Source organism: Capra hircus, chromosome 1 (assembly GCF_001704415.2).
Source record: "Capra hircus breed San Clemente chromosome 1, ASM170441v1, whole genome shotgun sequence".
Classification (NCBI taxonomy): Eukaryota; Metazoa; Chordata; class Mammalia; order Artiodactyla; family Bovidae; genus Capra; species Capra hircus.
This window is the reverse complement of record NC_030808.1, coordinates 101,811,228-101,828,847: the sequence shown is the minus strand read 5'-3', so window position 1 is coordinate 101,828,847 and position 17,620 is coordinate 101,811,228. Positions and strand designations below refer to the sequence as shown.

The 17,620-nt window shown below is 31.6% G+C and overlaps 1 protein-coding gene across 1 annotated transcript in view; it reads right to left on the bottom strand.

The window, feature by feature from the left end:
- SI (sucrase-isomaltase) overlaps positions 1 to 17,394 on the bottom strand; it is a 108,998-nt gene extending 91,604 nt beyond the window's left edge. Inside the window, exons 1-12 of the mRNA XM_018053782.1 lie at positions 17,277 to 17,394; positions 15,956 to 16,050; positions 13,983 to 14,100; positions 13,579 to 13,688; positions 12,502 to 12,653; positions 11,159 to 11,330; positions 9,532 to 9,631; positions 8,311 to 8,423; positions 5,696 to 5,821; positions 2,924 to 3,055; positions 2,719 to 2,838; positions 740 to 853 (exon numbers count right to left, since the gene is read on the bottom strand). Coding sequence (XP_017909271.1) covers positions 740 to 853; positions 2,719 to 2,838; positions 2,924 to 3,055; positions 5,696 to 5,821; positions 8,311 to 8,423; positions 9,532 to 9,631; positions 11,159 to 11,330; positions 12,502 to 12,653; positions 13,579 to 13,688; positions 13,983 to 14,100; positions 15,956 to 16,050; positions 17,277 to 17,394 — 1,470 coding nt within the window. The remainder of the gene's footprint in view (positions 1 to 739; positions 854 to 2,718; positions 2,839 to 2,923; positions 3,056 to 5,695; positions 5,822 to 8,310; positions 8,424 to 9,531; positions 9,632 to 11,158; positions 11,331 to 12,501; positions 12,654 to 13,578; positions 13,689 to 13,982; positions 14,101 to 15,955; positions 16,051 to 17,276) is intronic.

Here is a 17,620-nt window from a genome sequence, read left to right as displayed (position 1 = left end):
TTCTCCAGGGAATCTTCCCAACCCAGGAATCAGACCTGTGTCTCCTGCATTGCAGTCAGTTTCTTTACCACTGAGCCACCATGGAAGCCAAGTATCTTAAACAAAAGACACTAAATCATTGACTATAATCACTATTATTTTAAATCATAAGCCTACCAGCAGGCATCAATAGCTATAGATGTAAAAATTTTATCCAAAGCAACTTTTAAACATTAGTGTTTTCCTTTAATAACTTTACCAGTAAACATACAATTTTGTCTGTTTATTGTTGTCATCTGTCTTGAGATAAAACACTTAACTTATTGCCAACATTGATTTGTTCTACTTATAACTTATTAAAAGAAAGTTTCTAAAGGATAAGAGCTTGTTCAAGCCCATGTTGCTGCAATTGCTTAACTACTGCATCTATTAATAAATGTTTTTGAGTTGCACTACAAATTTTGTTAAATGTTTTCAACTTAAATTATTAACCATAAAAATATAACCTCTTAGTTATAGAAATAAACTTTAATCTATAAGGAATATTATTAGATGATAAAAATCTCAATTAATAGTTTTTAGTTTGTATTTTCTGACCCATAAATATGTCAGGTATGATATTTATATATTTTAGGAAAATTATAACATTATTTTATGCTTAATATATTATAAAGTACATCTTGTTGAACTTATATTTATTTTATGGAAAAATAATTCTATGTTTATTGTCCAAAATCACAAGTCTAAAATAACTACTTACAATCCAAAGTCCATCATAATTTACTTGTTGATGAAAAAGGTAGCATTCATTTGCCCACCATTCTATGCAACTTGGATTTGTGAAATCAGGGTATACTGTTAATCCTGGCCATACCTGGAAGAACAGATTATTCCCATATATACAAATGTAAAAGAAAACATAAATAATGGAAATTCAGACTGAGTGAAGAGGAAGAGTAAAAAATTTTTAAAGTTATGACATCATACTTCTTTAGGTATATGTGATACCTGCACCACCTATATTTACAATAATCTTAGGTCTACTTGAAAGCACAGACGTATTAACTGTTTGATAAGAGGAATTATATTAGTGCATTTCCAAAGGCATATATTCTCAAGAAATTTAAGCTAAAAAGTTCTTTGTGTGTTTATTTATATTTGTGTGTATTCTTAGTCACTCATTTATGATGTTCTTGGGACTACTCCAATGGCTTTTAGTTATTACTTCATTAAATCTTCACTAGAAATTTAGGAACTAGGTACTATTTTTATCATCACTTTACAGAAGAGGTAAGTAGTATAATTAAACTCATTTTGCTGATGAAAAAAGTGATAAACAAAGGAGCTTTTCAAAGTCACTTGCTAATAAGTAGTACAGAAGGAACCTCATATCCAATCACATATCCAGGCACTCTCATATCCAATTCCATGCTGTTAAATACTAGATGCCTCTTTATGATTTATGCTTCTTCATATTATTTTACTTACCATGTAAAATAATGACATTCAGCAAGATAAATTTAATTTCAGATGTATTGGGACAAATAATATTGTTTTAATATTCAAATTATGCATATTAGTGATCAGATCTGTCCATATTCAATAGAACAGGTCTTGGTAGTGGTTTAGATGCTAAGTCATGTCTGACTCTTGTAACCCCATGGACTGTAGCCTGCCAGGCTCCTCTGTCCATGGGATGCTCCAGGCAAGAGTACTGGAGTGGGTTACCATTTCCTTTTCCAGAGGATCTTCCTGACTCAGGGATTGAACCCAGGTCTCCTGCTTTGCAGGCAGATTCTTTACCGACTTAGTTACCAAGGAAGCCCTGGTACCGGTCTTAACAAAATATATATTTTAAGATATTAATGACATTAGGGAAGGAATATTTTGTTTCCTGATGGAGCTCATAATTCAGAAAATTTTCATCAGAAATTTTAACTTTGGTGAATGTGATTAAATAAAAAGTTATTGTTAGTATAGTCTTTATTGTTGTAAATAAATTTATTTAGTCTTATTGTCTTATTTAGTCTTTATTTTTGTATATAAAGTCATAATAAATATGTTTCTATAAGTTGATATTTTCTGCTGTTTCATTTCCCTTGACTAAATTACAGAATTGGAATTATCAGGTCAACATATCTACACATTGTGGTTTTTGGTATGTCTTATGAATCTGTCTCTAGAATATTTATCTTGATTAAAAATTATGCCTTTGGGAGCTAGGCATTTTCTTCACACTGCTCTTTATTAGTTCCGTGATATGAGGAAAGTTAAAATTGGAAAAGGAAATTTAAACGTTAAAGCCATCTCAAATTGGCTTTTTTTCAAATGTAAAGTATTAAAAATAACTTTAATCATAGATATCTAATGATTTTATTGTAAAATCATTGCACCATAAATATACACCATAAATCTTATTATCCAACATGTAAGTATTCAATTTATACATGCAATTGTTTTGCATCAAATTATGAGAATTGCTGTAATCAAGGTATTTATCGTATTTGTATAACTAATTTCATTACTTATCATTGAAAATTATCTGCCTTCTTACAAAAACTGCTTTAGAGATAATTGGAATATTTACCCTAAAACTTCTCTATGCAATTAAAATAGCAAATCCAGATTTGAAAGCAAGCAAATTCTCTGACACACACATACATACACACACTCAGAAACACTTGTTGCTGTACAATAGAAAATCCAAGCAACACAAATTTAATGAATATCATAATTTACCTCTCCAATAATTGCTGTAGTCCCATCTGATTCATTTACCCACACCTTTTGGGCAGTTCCCCTATCATAGGACTCATATGCTGTCCCATTCACACGTTTGTCTATGGAAACTGCAGGGTCCTAATAATAGAGAGAAGAAACTAGAAAATCAATTAATTTTCAAATGTGTAAATACTAAAAATTAATATATATGTTCAGTTATTACCAAGATGATGACATATTTCTGCCCGTGGGCATGCAAATCTTGAACAAATTCTGGGAGGCCGTTAAATGCAACTTGATCATAAGTAAAGATTTTCTTGTCTTCCATATAGTCAATATCAGTGATTTGTGTGTCCTAAAAATTAGCAGAGTATATTTCAATAAACAGTACTGAAAGAAACCTCTAATCACATCAACCCTAAAGTCCAAAGAATTTCTATATAAATTTAATGATTAAAAGGTAAATGAACTTAGATCTCTTTTATTTCACTAAAGACACAATGATATGGCTAATAAAGCTAGTTTGTCTAATGATTATTCACATTTGTTTAAGTGATGACCACTCGGTATATATTATGTTATAAACACATGTATATGTACATATATGGGATCATTGTATAGAAAACAAAAATCTTCACATTAAATAAAACACATGAAATTTTATTACATTAAAAGTATACAAACTCTAAAAGTATATATAAAAAACAATATAATTTTGTTCATACTTCAACATGTGTTCTATTCTAATGTAACTCATGATCAGTTCTCAAAATTCAGGTACACCTGAGCATTGTGTATGGACATAAAGTGTACTTCATCATTAATAAGCAGTTTAATAACCTATATCAATATTTGGCAAACAGCTATGAAAAGAAGAGTAATAAAAGGCAAAGGAGAAAAGGAAAGATATACCATTTGAATGCAGAGTTCCAAAGAAGAGCAAGGAGAAATAAGAAAATTTTCTCAGTGATCAATGCAAAAAAATAGAGGAAAACAACAGAATGGGAAAAGCTAGAGATCTCTTTAAAAAAATTAGAGATACCAAGAGAATGTTTCTTGCAAAGATGAGCACAATAAAGAACAGAAATGGTATGGACTTAACCGAAGCAGAAGATAATAAGAAGAGGTGGCAAGAATACACAGCAGAACTATGCAAAAAATATCTTCATGACCCTGATAATCATGAACACTCTCCTAGAATGCAAAGTCAAATGGGCATTAGCAAGCATCACTATGGAAAAAGCTAGTGGAGGTGATGGAAGTCCAGTTGAGCTATTCCAAATCCTAAAACATGATGCTGTGAAAGTGCTACACTCAATATGCCAGCAAATTTGGAAAACTCAGCAGTGGCCACAAGACTGGAAAAGGTCAGTTTTCATTCCTATCCCAAAGAAAGGCAATGCCAAAGAATGCTCAAACTACTGAACTATTGCACACATCTCTCACGGTAGTAAAATAATACTCAAAATTCTCCAAGCTAGGCTTCAACAGTATGTGAAATGTGAACTTCCAGATGTTCAAGCTGGATTTAGAAAAGGCAGAGGAACCAGAGATCAAACTGTCAACATCTTCTGGAACATCGCATAAGCAAGAGAGTTCTAGAAAAATATCTACTTCTGCTTTATTAACTATGCCAAAGCCTTTGATGTGTGGATCACAATAAACTGTGGAAAATTCTGAAAGAGATGGGAATACCAGACCACCTGACCTCCCTCCTGAGAAATCTGTATGTGGGTCAGGAAGCAACTGTTAGAATGGGACATGGAACAACAGACTGGTTCCAAATAGGAAAAGTAGATCAAGGTTGTATATTGTCACCCTACATATTTAACTTATATGCAGAGTACATCACGAGAAATGCTGGACTGCATGAAGCACAACCTGGAATCAAGATTACTGGGAGAAACACCAATAACTTCACATATGCAAATAATATCACCCTTATGTCAGAAAGTGAAGAAGAACCAAAGACCTCTTGATGAAAGTGAAAGAGGAGAGTGAACAAGGTGGCTTAAAACTCAATATTCATAAAACTAAGATCATGGCATCTGGTCCCATTACTTAATAGATGGGGAGACATTTAAAACAGTGACAGATTTTATTTTGGGGGTCTCCAAATCACTGCAGATGGTAACTGCAGCCATGAATTTAAAAAATGCATGCTCCTTGGAAGAAAAGTTATGAGCAAATGAAACAGCTTATTAAAAAGCAGAGACATTACTTTGCCAACAAAGGTCCATCTGGTCAAGGCTATGGTTTTTCCAGCAGTCATGTATGGATGTGAGAGTTGGACTGTGAAGAAGGCTGAGCACTGAAGAACTGATGCGTTTGAACTGTGTTGTTGGAGAAGACTGTTGAGAGTCCCTTGGACTGCAAGGAGATCCAACCAGTCCATTCTGAAGGAGATCAGCCCTGGGATTTCTTTGGAAGGAATGATGCTAAAGCTGAAACTCCAATACTTTGGCCACCTCATGCGAAGAGTTGACTCATTGGAAAAGACTCTGATGCTGGGAGGGATTGGGGGCAGGAGGAGAAGGGGACGACAGAGGATGAGATGTCTGGATGGCATCACTGACTCAAAGGACGTGAGTCTGAGTGAACTGTGGGAGTTGGTGATGGACAGGCGCGCCTGGCGTGCTGTGATTCATGGAGTCGCAAAGAGTCGGACACGACTGAGTGACTGAACTGAACTGAACTGAACTGATGCTATGAATGATGGAAGGCAGGAGAAGGAGACAATAGAGGGTGACATGGTTGGATGGTATAACTGACTCAATGGACATGAGTTTGAATATAACCCAGGAGTTGGTGATAGACAGGGAGGCTTGGCGTTCTGTAGTCCATGGGGTCACAAACAGTTGGTCACGACTGAGTGTCTGAACTGAACTGAACTCATATTTGGCAAATATGGTAATCCTGAAAATGTCCTGCATTTATTATAATGCAAAAATATTTAACTTTATATGTATTCCCACAAACCCTTCATCCTACTTACAAATGGTATGCCAGCTTCCCGATTTCTTTTTACCACTTCTTTCACTACATCAAGTGTCTTGTAATTCCAGCGACTCAGCTGGAATCCAAGATTCCAATAAGCTGGCATTGCTGGTCGTCCAATGAGCTAGAAGTAAATGGATATTTAATTACTTTCAATAATGAACATTAGAAACTAATATTAATATGCTTTTAATTGCTGTATCTCTAGTACCAATTTAAATTTAACTACATATTTTAAACAAAGATTTTGTCGTATCTACATTCTGAAATGGATATTCTCTTAGAATTGTGTTATGAAACACTTAGCAAGTTTATGTTTAGTCATTCATCTTTTATTTTGTGTTAAAACATCAAAAAGGTAGCACTTTAAAAAGTAGTATTTACAAAAGTGTATTTTGCTGTGCACGGAAAGTTAAAGAAAAGAATAAAAGGATAGCATTAAAGATATTAGAGGACAAGAAAACTGTCCGACCACACTCCCCACTTCCTGTAGCAACAAAATGAATGAATAATACAATTCCTATTCTATTACATTTGGCACTTATTTCTCTCCTAGTTTGCAAAAATATTAATAAAATATATGCCTACAAGGCTCCCCACAAAGTATTTCATAAGGTACTTTTGATAGTCACATGTAGGGCCTTGTTTTCTTCCTTCCCCCAAGGACCAGATGGGCCCTTCTCCTCCCTCTCTGGTAGCCCAAGCAGGCTCAGTGCACAGTCACAACAGACCACCAGTGTCTCATCACAACAGAGTACAGGATTTTGCACTTGGATATACAAGTGCAACTGATATTTTTTTTCACTAAAAACGAAGTATTAGGTTATATTAAAACAAATAACTTTATATGGTATGATGGCTTTTCTCTCGTTAAGGCATACATTTTAGGGGAAAGAACTGTGATTTCGTCATGTAGTCTAAAAACTACTATTTAAATTTTTTTTTAAATACTAATATTGGGTCATTGTATTCTCTTCAATTTAAGCATTAAATTTATTTTTTAAAACTTGGTATCAAATAAAACTGTGCCAAAACTCAATTTGTTTACACTATTCATAAACATTATGTTTCTTAAAATTTTAAAGATTTAGACATGTGATTGAAATTTCTGTGTGTTATGTTATACATATCACATAATTTGTTTTCATAAAAGTATATAAAATAGGTGTTGCTATGTATAATATTAATTCATGTACTGTTCATCTTATACTTTATATGTATATATCATCTTTAAAACATATAAAATGATCTGGTCATTCAAACGCATTGAAGTTTTCAGTTTTGACATTCTGGCACCACTATTGGGTTAATTTGTACAGAAAGGATAGTTTGTTCTTCTTCAAACAAGAAATACTTACTTTTGCCTATTTTCTGTCTAATTTGTTCCCCCACTGAAATTCAGCACTGATAAATAATGCTATATTCTATAGGCCATTTTTTATTTAAATTCAAGATTTTTCAAGCCTACCCATAAAATGATGTATGCAACTGTATTACTAATGCATGAATGCTACACTGGCACGTCAAACATGACTCAAGTTCAGGTAGCGCTGACCACAGACTTTACTCAGCATGTAACAGACAACTATCCCAACTAATATTTCACAAATCAAATCTTAAACTCTTTAAAAAATGTGCTGTCCCCTGTTTTGATGTTGTGACAGCCATACACAATAAATATGATGTCATATTATAGAGACTGTAACTTTTGTGTGCATTTCTGAAATTCGCATTTATGAACAGCAACTTGGAAATTGAAATATTTTATAAATTATTCAATTGGGTAAAATTCTAGCTACTGTTAGTTCAGGGTTTTAGATCATAACTAAATTTTTTGATAGTAATTACTTCTCTTTTGAGATTATTCTAAGATATGGGAATTGTATGTCAAAATATTTATCAATAAAACAAGATTTAAAAAATAGACATGATTCTTAAATTTTATGTCTATAAAAATTATTTATTTTTCATGATAACACTAAGATTTATATATGCTAACAATTTACATGGGAGAAACATTTAGAATCCGGCTCAAAATAAGTCCTGAGTTCTTCACCTTTCTGAAGTTTTTCTTGGGCTCATGTACAATAGCATGTTATTTAACAGGTAAATGAAAGTTGTTTAGTTAGTATGTTTAAGGTGTAAGACTTCAGACTATGTTTTCAAAATTTTCCCTTCTAAATCTGAGTGTCAGAGCCAATTTTACTGGGATTTACCTACTGTAGATTAACAGCAAGTATCACTAGCCCTTTTTTTGAACTCAGTTGCCTCCGGAATTCTTATCAAATGAAGATAAGATATTCCATTTTGTTTTATCCCATATTAAACCACTTTGGTTTAATATGTAACATCTCAAAGAAATTTAAATACTGAACTCAGCTGCCTGGAAGCAAGAAACCATTTGTTATCAGAAATATAGTCATGTAAATATACCTAGGTGTCATTGTACAAGAAAAACAAAAATAAAAAGTATCTTCTCATATCTGAAAAATGGTAAGGTATAAAAATATATTCAGCTAAGGGGCCTCCAATAGCTAAGCTAAAATCATTTAAATATGTTAGATGAAAGAAAGGTATGGTAGAAAAAATTTTTAAAATAGACCTGCAACACACCTCCTGATACTGTTGAACTACTTGTTCTGGTGTGTCTCCCAGAAAGATATAAAAGTCCAGAATTCCACCTATAACTCGGTAAGTTACTATTGGAGTAGGTTGGATGAAAATCTCTACAAAACAAAAATTGGAAAAGCATATGTATATAGTAAAAATGTACATAATAAGAAAATAATTACAATGTCTACTTCAAGTACTTCACATTAATCATATAATTTTAGAGTCTTTTTAATTATTAAGATAAAATATATTTAAGATAAGAATACAGGAGAAAAGTGGAATGCCACCATATATGAGGTTTATGATAGGTTATTCCAGATATTCCTTTTACAGATATTGGCAAAAGCTCCCCTAGAAAATGCTTAGCAGGGAATAAAGGATTGGTCCTTTTACAATAAAAAATATTTCTTTTTGAAGTTGCATCTCAGTTAGTTATTTTAATTGAAGATTTTGTGAAAGATCATATCACAAGTTGATTTCTATAAAATAAAACTATGAAGGTTTTAATTTTTCTATATGTTAAACATAGTAACTGTCTGGATAACCCTATGGAGCACTGCTCTTGCTGGAATATTATTATTTTTGTAGTTTTTTTTTAATTATCACTGATTCATCTATCAAATATAGATATTACATTACTCACAACATTAGAAAATAAAAGGTTCTACATTGCTTGAGTTATGATAAACTGAAATATGATTCATTCTTCTCTCTTTTTTCCCCCATATTGACTTTTTTTTTTTTTTTTTTAATCTGCAGGGCATATGAACTTATCTTAACAATCAAGGCTATGGGAATGGGAATAGTCATTTACATGGATACATTTGATGTTGCTCTGGAGGGAAAAGAAAGAGCCTGTATATCATAATATGGCATATTTCCCCCAAAACAGAAGCACAGACACACAAAGATCCATATCTCAGGCTCCTCTGTCCATGGAATTCTCCAGGAAAGGATACTGGAGTGGGTAGCCATTCCCTTCTCCAGGGAATCTTCCCAACTCAGGGATCAAACTCACATCTCTTGCATTTCAGACAGATTCTTTACCTGAGACACAAAGGAAGCCCTCACTAACTATAAAACCTGCTTATAATAATTTCACATTCTAAATCACTAACAACAAAGTTTACTCTGCTATAATATATCTATGATTGGAATAAATAAAGCAGATAAAACATTTCAAGTCTCATTTAAACATATTATCAGATAAATTACTCTTACCCATTGCATTGCTGTTCATTAAGAAAACACCAAATGACTTTCCAGAAGTATCCTCAATGCACATGAAGAATGTTTGATGGCCATATAAATTATTATTATTCTATAAGGCATAAATTGGAAAATTAAAACTTAAAATACATTTAAAATTAAAAAAGTATACTTAAATGGCTTTTATGTAGTCCTATCTTTTTCTGTAATTTACTCCTGCTGCTACTGCTACTGCTAAGTCGCTTGAGTCATGTCCGACCTTGTGCGACCCCATAGACGGCAGCCCACCAGGCTCCACCATCCCTGGGATTCTCCAGGCAAGAACACTGGAGTGGGTTGCCATTTCCTTCTCCAATGCATGAAAGTGAAAAGTGAAAGGGAAGTCACTCAGTCGTGTCCGATTCTTAGCAACCCCATGGACTGCAGCCTACCAGGCTCCTCCATCCATGGGATTTTCCAGGCAAGAACTGGAATGGGTTGCCATTGCCTTCTCCAAATTTACTCCTTATATTCCATAATAATTTTTTCTACTATATACCATATTAAACACTGTAGCACAAAAGGCATTGAACTTATTTTACTTATTAATCCATTAAGATATAAGTATATAACTATGTTATGCTATTAATAGATTATTTAACTTTCTTTTATGTTTTATGCTGATTAAATGAGTTTTAATAAGCCATTCATCAACTATATTTCAACTAAAGTAAGCTATCTGTGATAGGGTAATGGAATGTTTATATATCATGTCTCATGTATGCCCCAAGGTATTGCCAGGAATTCTAAGATGATGTCCACTTCATATAACTTTTTCAGTATAGACGTTGAAAGCTGATGAGTAGCAAAATTTATTAATATTTTTGTACCAAATGAGAATCTTTAAAACAACTGGCTTATCCATTTCACTATCACTGGAATTTTAAAAATCAGTAACATTTGACTCAAAGCAATCATGAATCAATTTAAAAGGTTTTTTAACGCTATTGTATTTGTCATAAAAAACTGCATACTTTTGAAATTCAGAAATATATATACACAAATAATAACTGATGGTGTCATAACAAAATATGAATAAAGTATTTTAGAAAATAAAGATTAATTCTGCATAGAGGAGTTTGGGAAATTTTCTTATGAGGTGAGATCAAATGAGCTATCAATGATATGCATAAATAATAAAAAACTAACTTCTTGTGAAAATATGTGAACCTAAGAAAGATTATCAGTTACGGAAGAGATAAAGGTAGGTATAGCTGCAGGACATGATGTCCACTAGATAGACAGACAGCACGTATACAAAACCATGTTGAACATGGTAAGTGTTTGGAAGTGTTCTTATGTAATAACTAGTCCTAGATAGTGTAAGTACAAAAGTAACTGAAAAGTGATTAATAAAATATAAAAGTGAAAAGTCAAAGGAAAACATTCATAAATTAGAAATACCTTTTAAAATATTCATAAAATCTGTTGTTCACTTATTTAGTTAATTTAGGACTTTGATATGAATCCTCACCCTTAAAGTAAAGAAGCTTCTGGAATATATATCACTGACAACAAAAAATAATGGTTACAAAAAGGCTAGAATTATCTCCTGTCAAATATAATTATTTTATTTATAACAAAAAATAGAGATCCTTACATCACCAGGAAGTTGATCCCGAGTAAAAATTGGCCATGTTTTCCAATATAAATCATGACGAAATCTCTTATGAATATGTTCCCCGAGACCATAAATGTATTCATTGGGAAGTCTGGCTGAGATCTGTAAATACTGGTCAGAGTATACCAGGGGACCAATGCTGGTATCAAACCTAGAGCATGAAATAATAAAAGAGCTAAAAATATATAAAATCCTCTACTAAATATGGATCTATGTTATCATCCAGAATATTTCATTTTAAATAGGTCAGTCTTTAGCTGTGATTACTTCTTATGAACACATGAATTGTACCATAACCAGAACTTAATTTTATCAACACAATTTGCTTCATCATCAACAATATGAGTCTTCAAATGCATTTCTCTCCTTTTATGTTACTACAATACTGAAGCAGAACCACTATTATAAATTTCATTTCACAAACGGCACAATTTGGACAAATTTACTCATGTTTTCAAGGTGACAAACTGGTAGGCAGCAGAACCAAATTTCAAACCCAGATTTTACTTTCTACAGAGACAGAGTTTTAAAACATAGTACTATACAGGTTTCTATACCTCTATACATGTATAAAAATTAAGTTGAAAATCATTTTTCCTGAAAAAGAAAGGTTTCATGTTTTATATATATCAAATATAAGCTATGCAAAATGTCAAATAGCATTTCTTTTGTGATTTAACATAAAATCAACTTCAAGTTATTAAAATATATTTATGAAAATTAATTGCTGAGATTAAGTCCTGATCATCCAATTAACCTTTCTTGGAAACTCAAGAGCAGCAATATTGAAAGTTACTAACTTTTTTACCAGAAATGTCCCTCAAAATACATTTATAATGAAGGTATTCACATAATGTTTAAACTATTATCTATGGCTATTTTAATTTATTATGTGTAAATTTATTCAATTAATTTCATACACATAATGAAAAATCCTCTTATGCTATGGAAATTCATTCCCTCTCTGAATAGTAACTATTTGATCCTACCAATTGAAAGAGAATATGATAGATAACAAGGAAAAGACATATAAGGTTTTATAGGTATACCAAGTATATGCAAGGCTAAAATTGTAATAGTGGCTCTCTTCATTTCAACTTTGGTTGGCCCATTCTATACTTTATATTCTGGTACATTTCATCCACAAGAAATTAAAGCTTCTTTGATATTATAATATTTAAAAACATGTACGCCCATCCTCTTTTGGAAGGAAATTTATTCTTTCTGAAAATGCCCTGAAAATGAGACTTTTGTGGTTCTATGATAATACAATAAAATTGATCAATTATTTAAACTTACATAAATATAAGATAATTACTTACAAAATTTTATTATTGCTTTTTCTAGAAATTTTAATGCTAAATGGATCATGTATAACCTCAAGATTATATAGTGGATCAGAAGCTGCAGTTCCACTAAATTCTTTTACAAACTGATGAGGAACTTCATATCTTCTATTATTTGGATCAGTGATCTGCAAAGATATTTTAAAATTAGCATTATTTGATTCAAAACTGTTACTGAATTTTTCAGTTCTGAATTAGGTATTAAATGCAAGTTCCAAATACAAAACAATAAATCTAATGATTTTATAGATGAGTTATTAATCTAGTCATAAACTTAACTTACATTGTTGAATGGCTATGCAAAAAATAAATTGTAAATACTCTTAAGGAATTAATAGAATTAGTTAATTATAAAGGTACTATATCAAATATAATTGTTATTGACCAATAGAAAAAAATCATGAAACTATTATTAAATATTGATTCTTAAATAGTAGATTTTTGTGAATTTAATTATTAATTATCCATGCAGTATTTTGATGATCACTCACTAACAAGTCCTGAAAGTAATTTGAATTTTGTTTTAAAAAAAACAATTTTTTGAAATTGTTGCAAAGTTATTGTACAAAGGATATATTGTTTTTACTGCCAGTCCAAAAGACTATACTCACAAACAATTTGGTAAAGAAAGCAGAAATTAGTTTCTTTAAAATCATGACTAGAAGTGATACCAGTAAAAAGAACTAGTGAGTGTGTCAGACTTACATGGAACAATTAACAGCTTCCTTAAATTAAATTCTAAACTAATCTTTTGTCACAGTCTGTAGTTCAATAACAAAAATTACTACAGTTTATTGAGTGTTAGTTCTTCTCAGGACACTGTATCAAATATTTCACACTGACTATACTATTAAATTCTTTAGAAACTACTGCCAGAGGAACTAGTTCTTGAGTTCTATCTGAGTAGAAGGCTCAGAGAAGTGGAGTAACTAGTCCAATAAGGTCTTTGGAATAGACATTTATTAAGATGGAAAATGTCTTGGTGGGTTAGAGGGTATATTCATAACATGCTCTTTAGTATTAACTTTTCTTTAGGAAACGCAAAAACCAAACCTTGAACCGCACACGATTGCGTGTCTGATTTTGAGTTGTGAGGAGTACGCTGTTAATGTCATTTCCAAAGAGTGTAGGTGAAGCTTTCCTTTTTAATTTGGCTTCAAGTCCTTAAAGAAAAAAAAAAAAAGTTGTATGAATTATGGTTTTATTTATAATGATTAGTAATCACTAAATATTTTCATATTTTTTCTAATTTTATTGTAGATCTCACCTTTTCTTTTTTTAATTTGGAAGATAGAATTGTGAAAAAAATAAGTTCTTAACACACCAAATTTGAACATTCTTGTGTACATGTTCCTATTTGATTTTATTTAAGATATTTTTCCAAAGAAAAAATGTGAATATACTTTTTTTATTCAACTTAAAATATGTTGGATCACCCCAGATAGAACACTTCTCACCAGCATTTGTTGATGTTACTTTCTCAGCATTATAGCCGTGGTTATTTACGAAGAAGCACCAAGGAATAACAGAATCATTCCATGGCCTCCAGCAGCAACCTCGAGCTGCACAAAGTGTCTGATAAAACATTTATTAAAGGAATCATAGGATTAGTACTGTTATTATATATGTTGGTCTCTATTTTTTAAACATTCACTCATTATAATAATTGTCTGAATGAATATTTTAAAAAACTTATTTCTTTAAATATGTAATGTACTAAAATATCATTTATTCTTTTGTTCCTTTCACTTTGAAGAAATGTAAATATTTGATGAATTGAATTACATCAGTGATCAATGCTCTGAGTTGTGATTTATCAAATTTACATATGAATATACATTATTGTAAGGTCATGTTATTTTCAAGATTCCTGCCCTCTAGATAATTAATTATAGTCTGTTCTTTTACCATGTAGTCAGTGCAGAAGAACTAAAATATTTATTGTGCACCAATTATATATCAAATTGCAAGTGAGGCTATAAAGAAGAGATGGTTCTAAATTTAAGCCTAGGTGAAATGTTTAAGGTCTTTATTTCCAGATAATTATTAGTTTGATATGATTTAAACTATTTAAACTAGTTCACATGCTAGCTGTTGAAAATAGAGGCTGCCATTACATCTAATGTATAAAGTAAAATAATAAATTCTCCTCAATATTATGATCTATATGGAAAGGTTACATGAAGGGAAAGAAAATTTATATATGTTTATAGTAAAATTTGAGTCACATGGTGATGCTGTGTGTTAACATTGGTATGATAAAAAATCTAATATTTAAGTTTAATAGTGTAACATTTTTGTAATTTGAATACTTGTGAGCCCTTTTTCTCGGCTATTTGCCTTGAAAAAAATTTTTTTTAAATCTCCATGTTTATCAGCTAACGGTACACATGTTAAATTCTTTCCCATTTTTAACATCAAATTAAAATAGCATCAGGTACACATATACACAGGGGCTTCCCGGGTGGCTTAACGGTAAAGAATCTGCCTGTAAATGCAGGAACCACAGGAGATTCAGGTTCAATCCTGGGTTGGTAAGATCCCCTAGAGGAGGAAAAGGCAACCCACTCCAGTATTCTCACCTAGAGAATCCCACGGATAGAAGAGACTAGCAGGCTACAGTCCATGGAGTCGCAAAGACTCAGATACGACTGAGCAACTGGGCACACATACACACACACATGCACATGCATACATGTTATAAAAAATGATAGTTCAATGGGAACTGAGCATTTTGGAGGGTCATTACCTAACCGAATCTGGAGTGTATGTGACTTTTGATATAAACATCACAAAATGGGAATACACACATACACACCTTCACTCATTGACCTCTTAATCCCATACACGTTATAATGACTAAGGAAGAGTCAATTTAGGGTTAAGTGAATCCATTTATTTACACTTAATTTTCTCCAGCTGAATTCCTTCTCCCGAAATAATAAAATAATAAATGGTTTTAAAAATTTAAAAAATAGTTACAAGAATCAATGTTACTTTATTTTCCACAGATTCTTCTTGTTAATGTCATCATCACAAACAATTTAAAATATTTAAACTATTTAAATAGTTACACTCTATTTTACACTCTATTAGAGTGTAGATATTCTTTCTTAAAAGTTCTATATTTATCAAAGGTCACACTTTTTAAGCAGTAGTTTGAGTGGATAGAATTTCATAAAGAATTGTAAATTTAACAATAGCTTTTTAAGTATGGAAAAATATTAACTTGCTATTTTGAATTGAAGTACAGAAAAGCAGACTCAGTAATTTCCATTATCTCTCATCTGTTCACACATAAATAAAAAAGAAATGCAGCCTAATTAATGGCTATACTTTTTAAAATATGGAATATATCCAATAATTATCTTAATATAATTATCATACTATATATCTATTCATAGAAATGTAAAAGACTTTGGTTGCAGACCTGTGTGGGAGATCGTTCTGGAATGCAGTTTATTCTCTGGTTGATAGGATCGTTCAACACACTTGGGCATGTGCCTCGGGTTGAATCACTGATTTCTGAGAAAGAAACCGGTCAGTAAAACAAAACACGGTTTTAAATTTGCTTTTCAAATTTTCAAGTAACAAATACATTGAAAGTAAACGCAAATATATATATATGAAAATTTTAAAAACCCCTACAAATTCAAGTCCTAATTACCGAAAGGAAATGATCCAAACAATATTTAAACCTGTATAAAGCCCTGTGGCTGTTCCTTAAGTGAATCAAAGTACATTCACAGAAGGTCTTAAAAGATAGACTCAAAAGGAAGCAAAATGTTTCCTGTACCATACTCACAAACTGTGTTTTAGAGATGAAGAAAGAAGATGGAGAAATATGTATGGGGAATATATATGGGGAGAGGATGCAAAGAAGGAGACAAGAATTAGAGAAGAAAAAAAGGTTAGGAGGAAGAAGATACTTAAACAGAAGAGAAAGAAGAGAATAGCGAAAAAAGCAAAATCCCAGCTCTATATAATAAAGAGGGACTTTCTAGCAACCAGCGATGGGGAAGATTAATTTGATTGCTTCATAATGTAGCAAGCTTTCAGTTTACTAGAAGATTATAAAACAAGACAAGAAGCAGCAGAACACACTAACTATTGTTAGAGTATAAGATAATTTGCAATACATTTTCCACTTCTGATTTAATCAGGAGAGAATGATGAAGAAAGAAAAAGTAGATCAGGTGGATGAAAGTAGCATGCATCAACTTTAAATTAGGATATAAATATTCAGGAAAAATGATAAACACTTCAAGCCTGTTTCACCTCTCTCTGTTTCTCTCATATGACCTCACTCTTTAAAAAAAAAAAAAAAGTCTATGACAAAGAGGTTATCCCCTTAAATTTCCTAACCCTGACTGCAAGTGTCTGAAAGCTAGAGCAAAACCCGACTAATGAGATTTCCTGCTAGTTAGAAGCACCTCACTGGTAACTATAGAAGATTACTGTGCTGTTTATTCATATTTTGTTTCTTTTACCTATTTGCTAGTTCTAAAGCAAGGCCATTAATATCAAAGCATATGGATTTCTTAATTGCAATGACACTTCATTGAAATATCTGTAATATAATGGATAGAAAAAGTTGGAGTAACTGTAACCTACCTGAGATCTTTCTTCAAGTATTTCATCTCATATAGATCTCATATATGTTATAAATTACTTTTCAACATCCATAATTATTATAGAGTAAACTTTATCTCAACCTACTATAATGTATAAATATTTTAAATATTATTTACCTTCAACAGCAGGTGTCTTAGTTGCTAAAACAACAACAAGGGCAATAGCTATTATTGTAACTATAGCAAAGAGGACAATCAGAGTAATTTCTAATTCAGAAAATTTCTTCTTTGCCATCTAAAGAAAGAAAAAGAATATACATTTGAAATGTAGAATATAGAATAAATGAACATAATTATCATAAAATTATATATTTTTTCTACTAAGCATAATGCAAGCAGAGCTCCAGACAACTCTAACAGTTTACAATCTAAAATAATGCACATTTGCAAAAGGGTAAACAACACATGCAATTTCAAGTAAAAAGACAGAAGTAGCGATGAACATTATAGTAGTACACTGA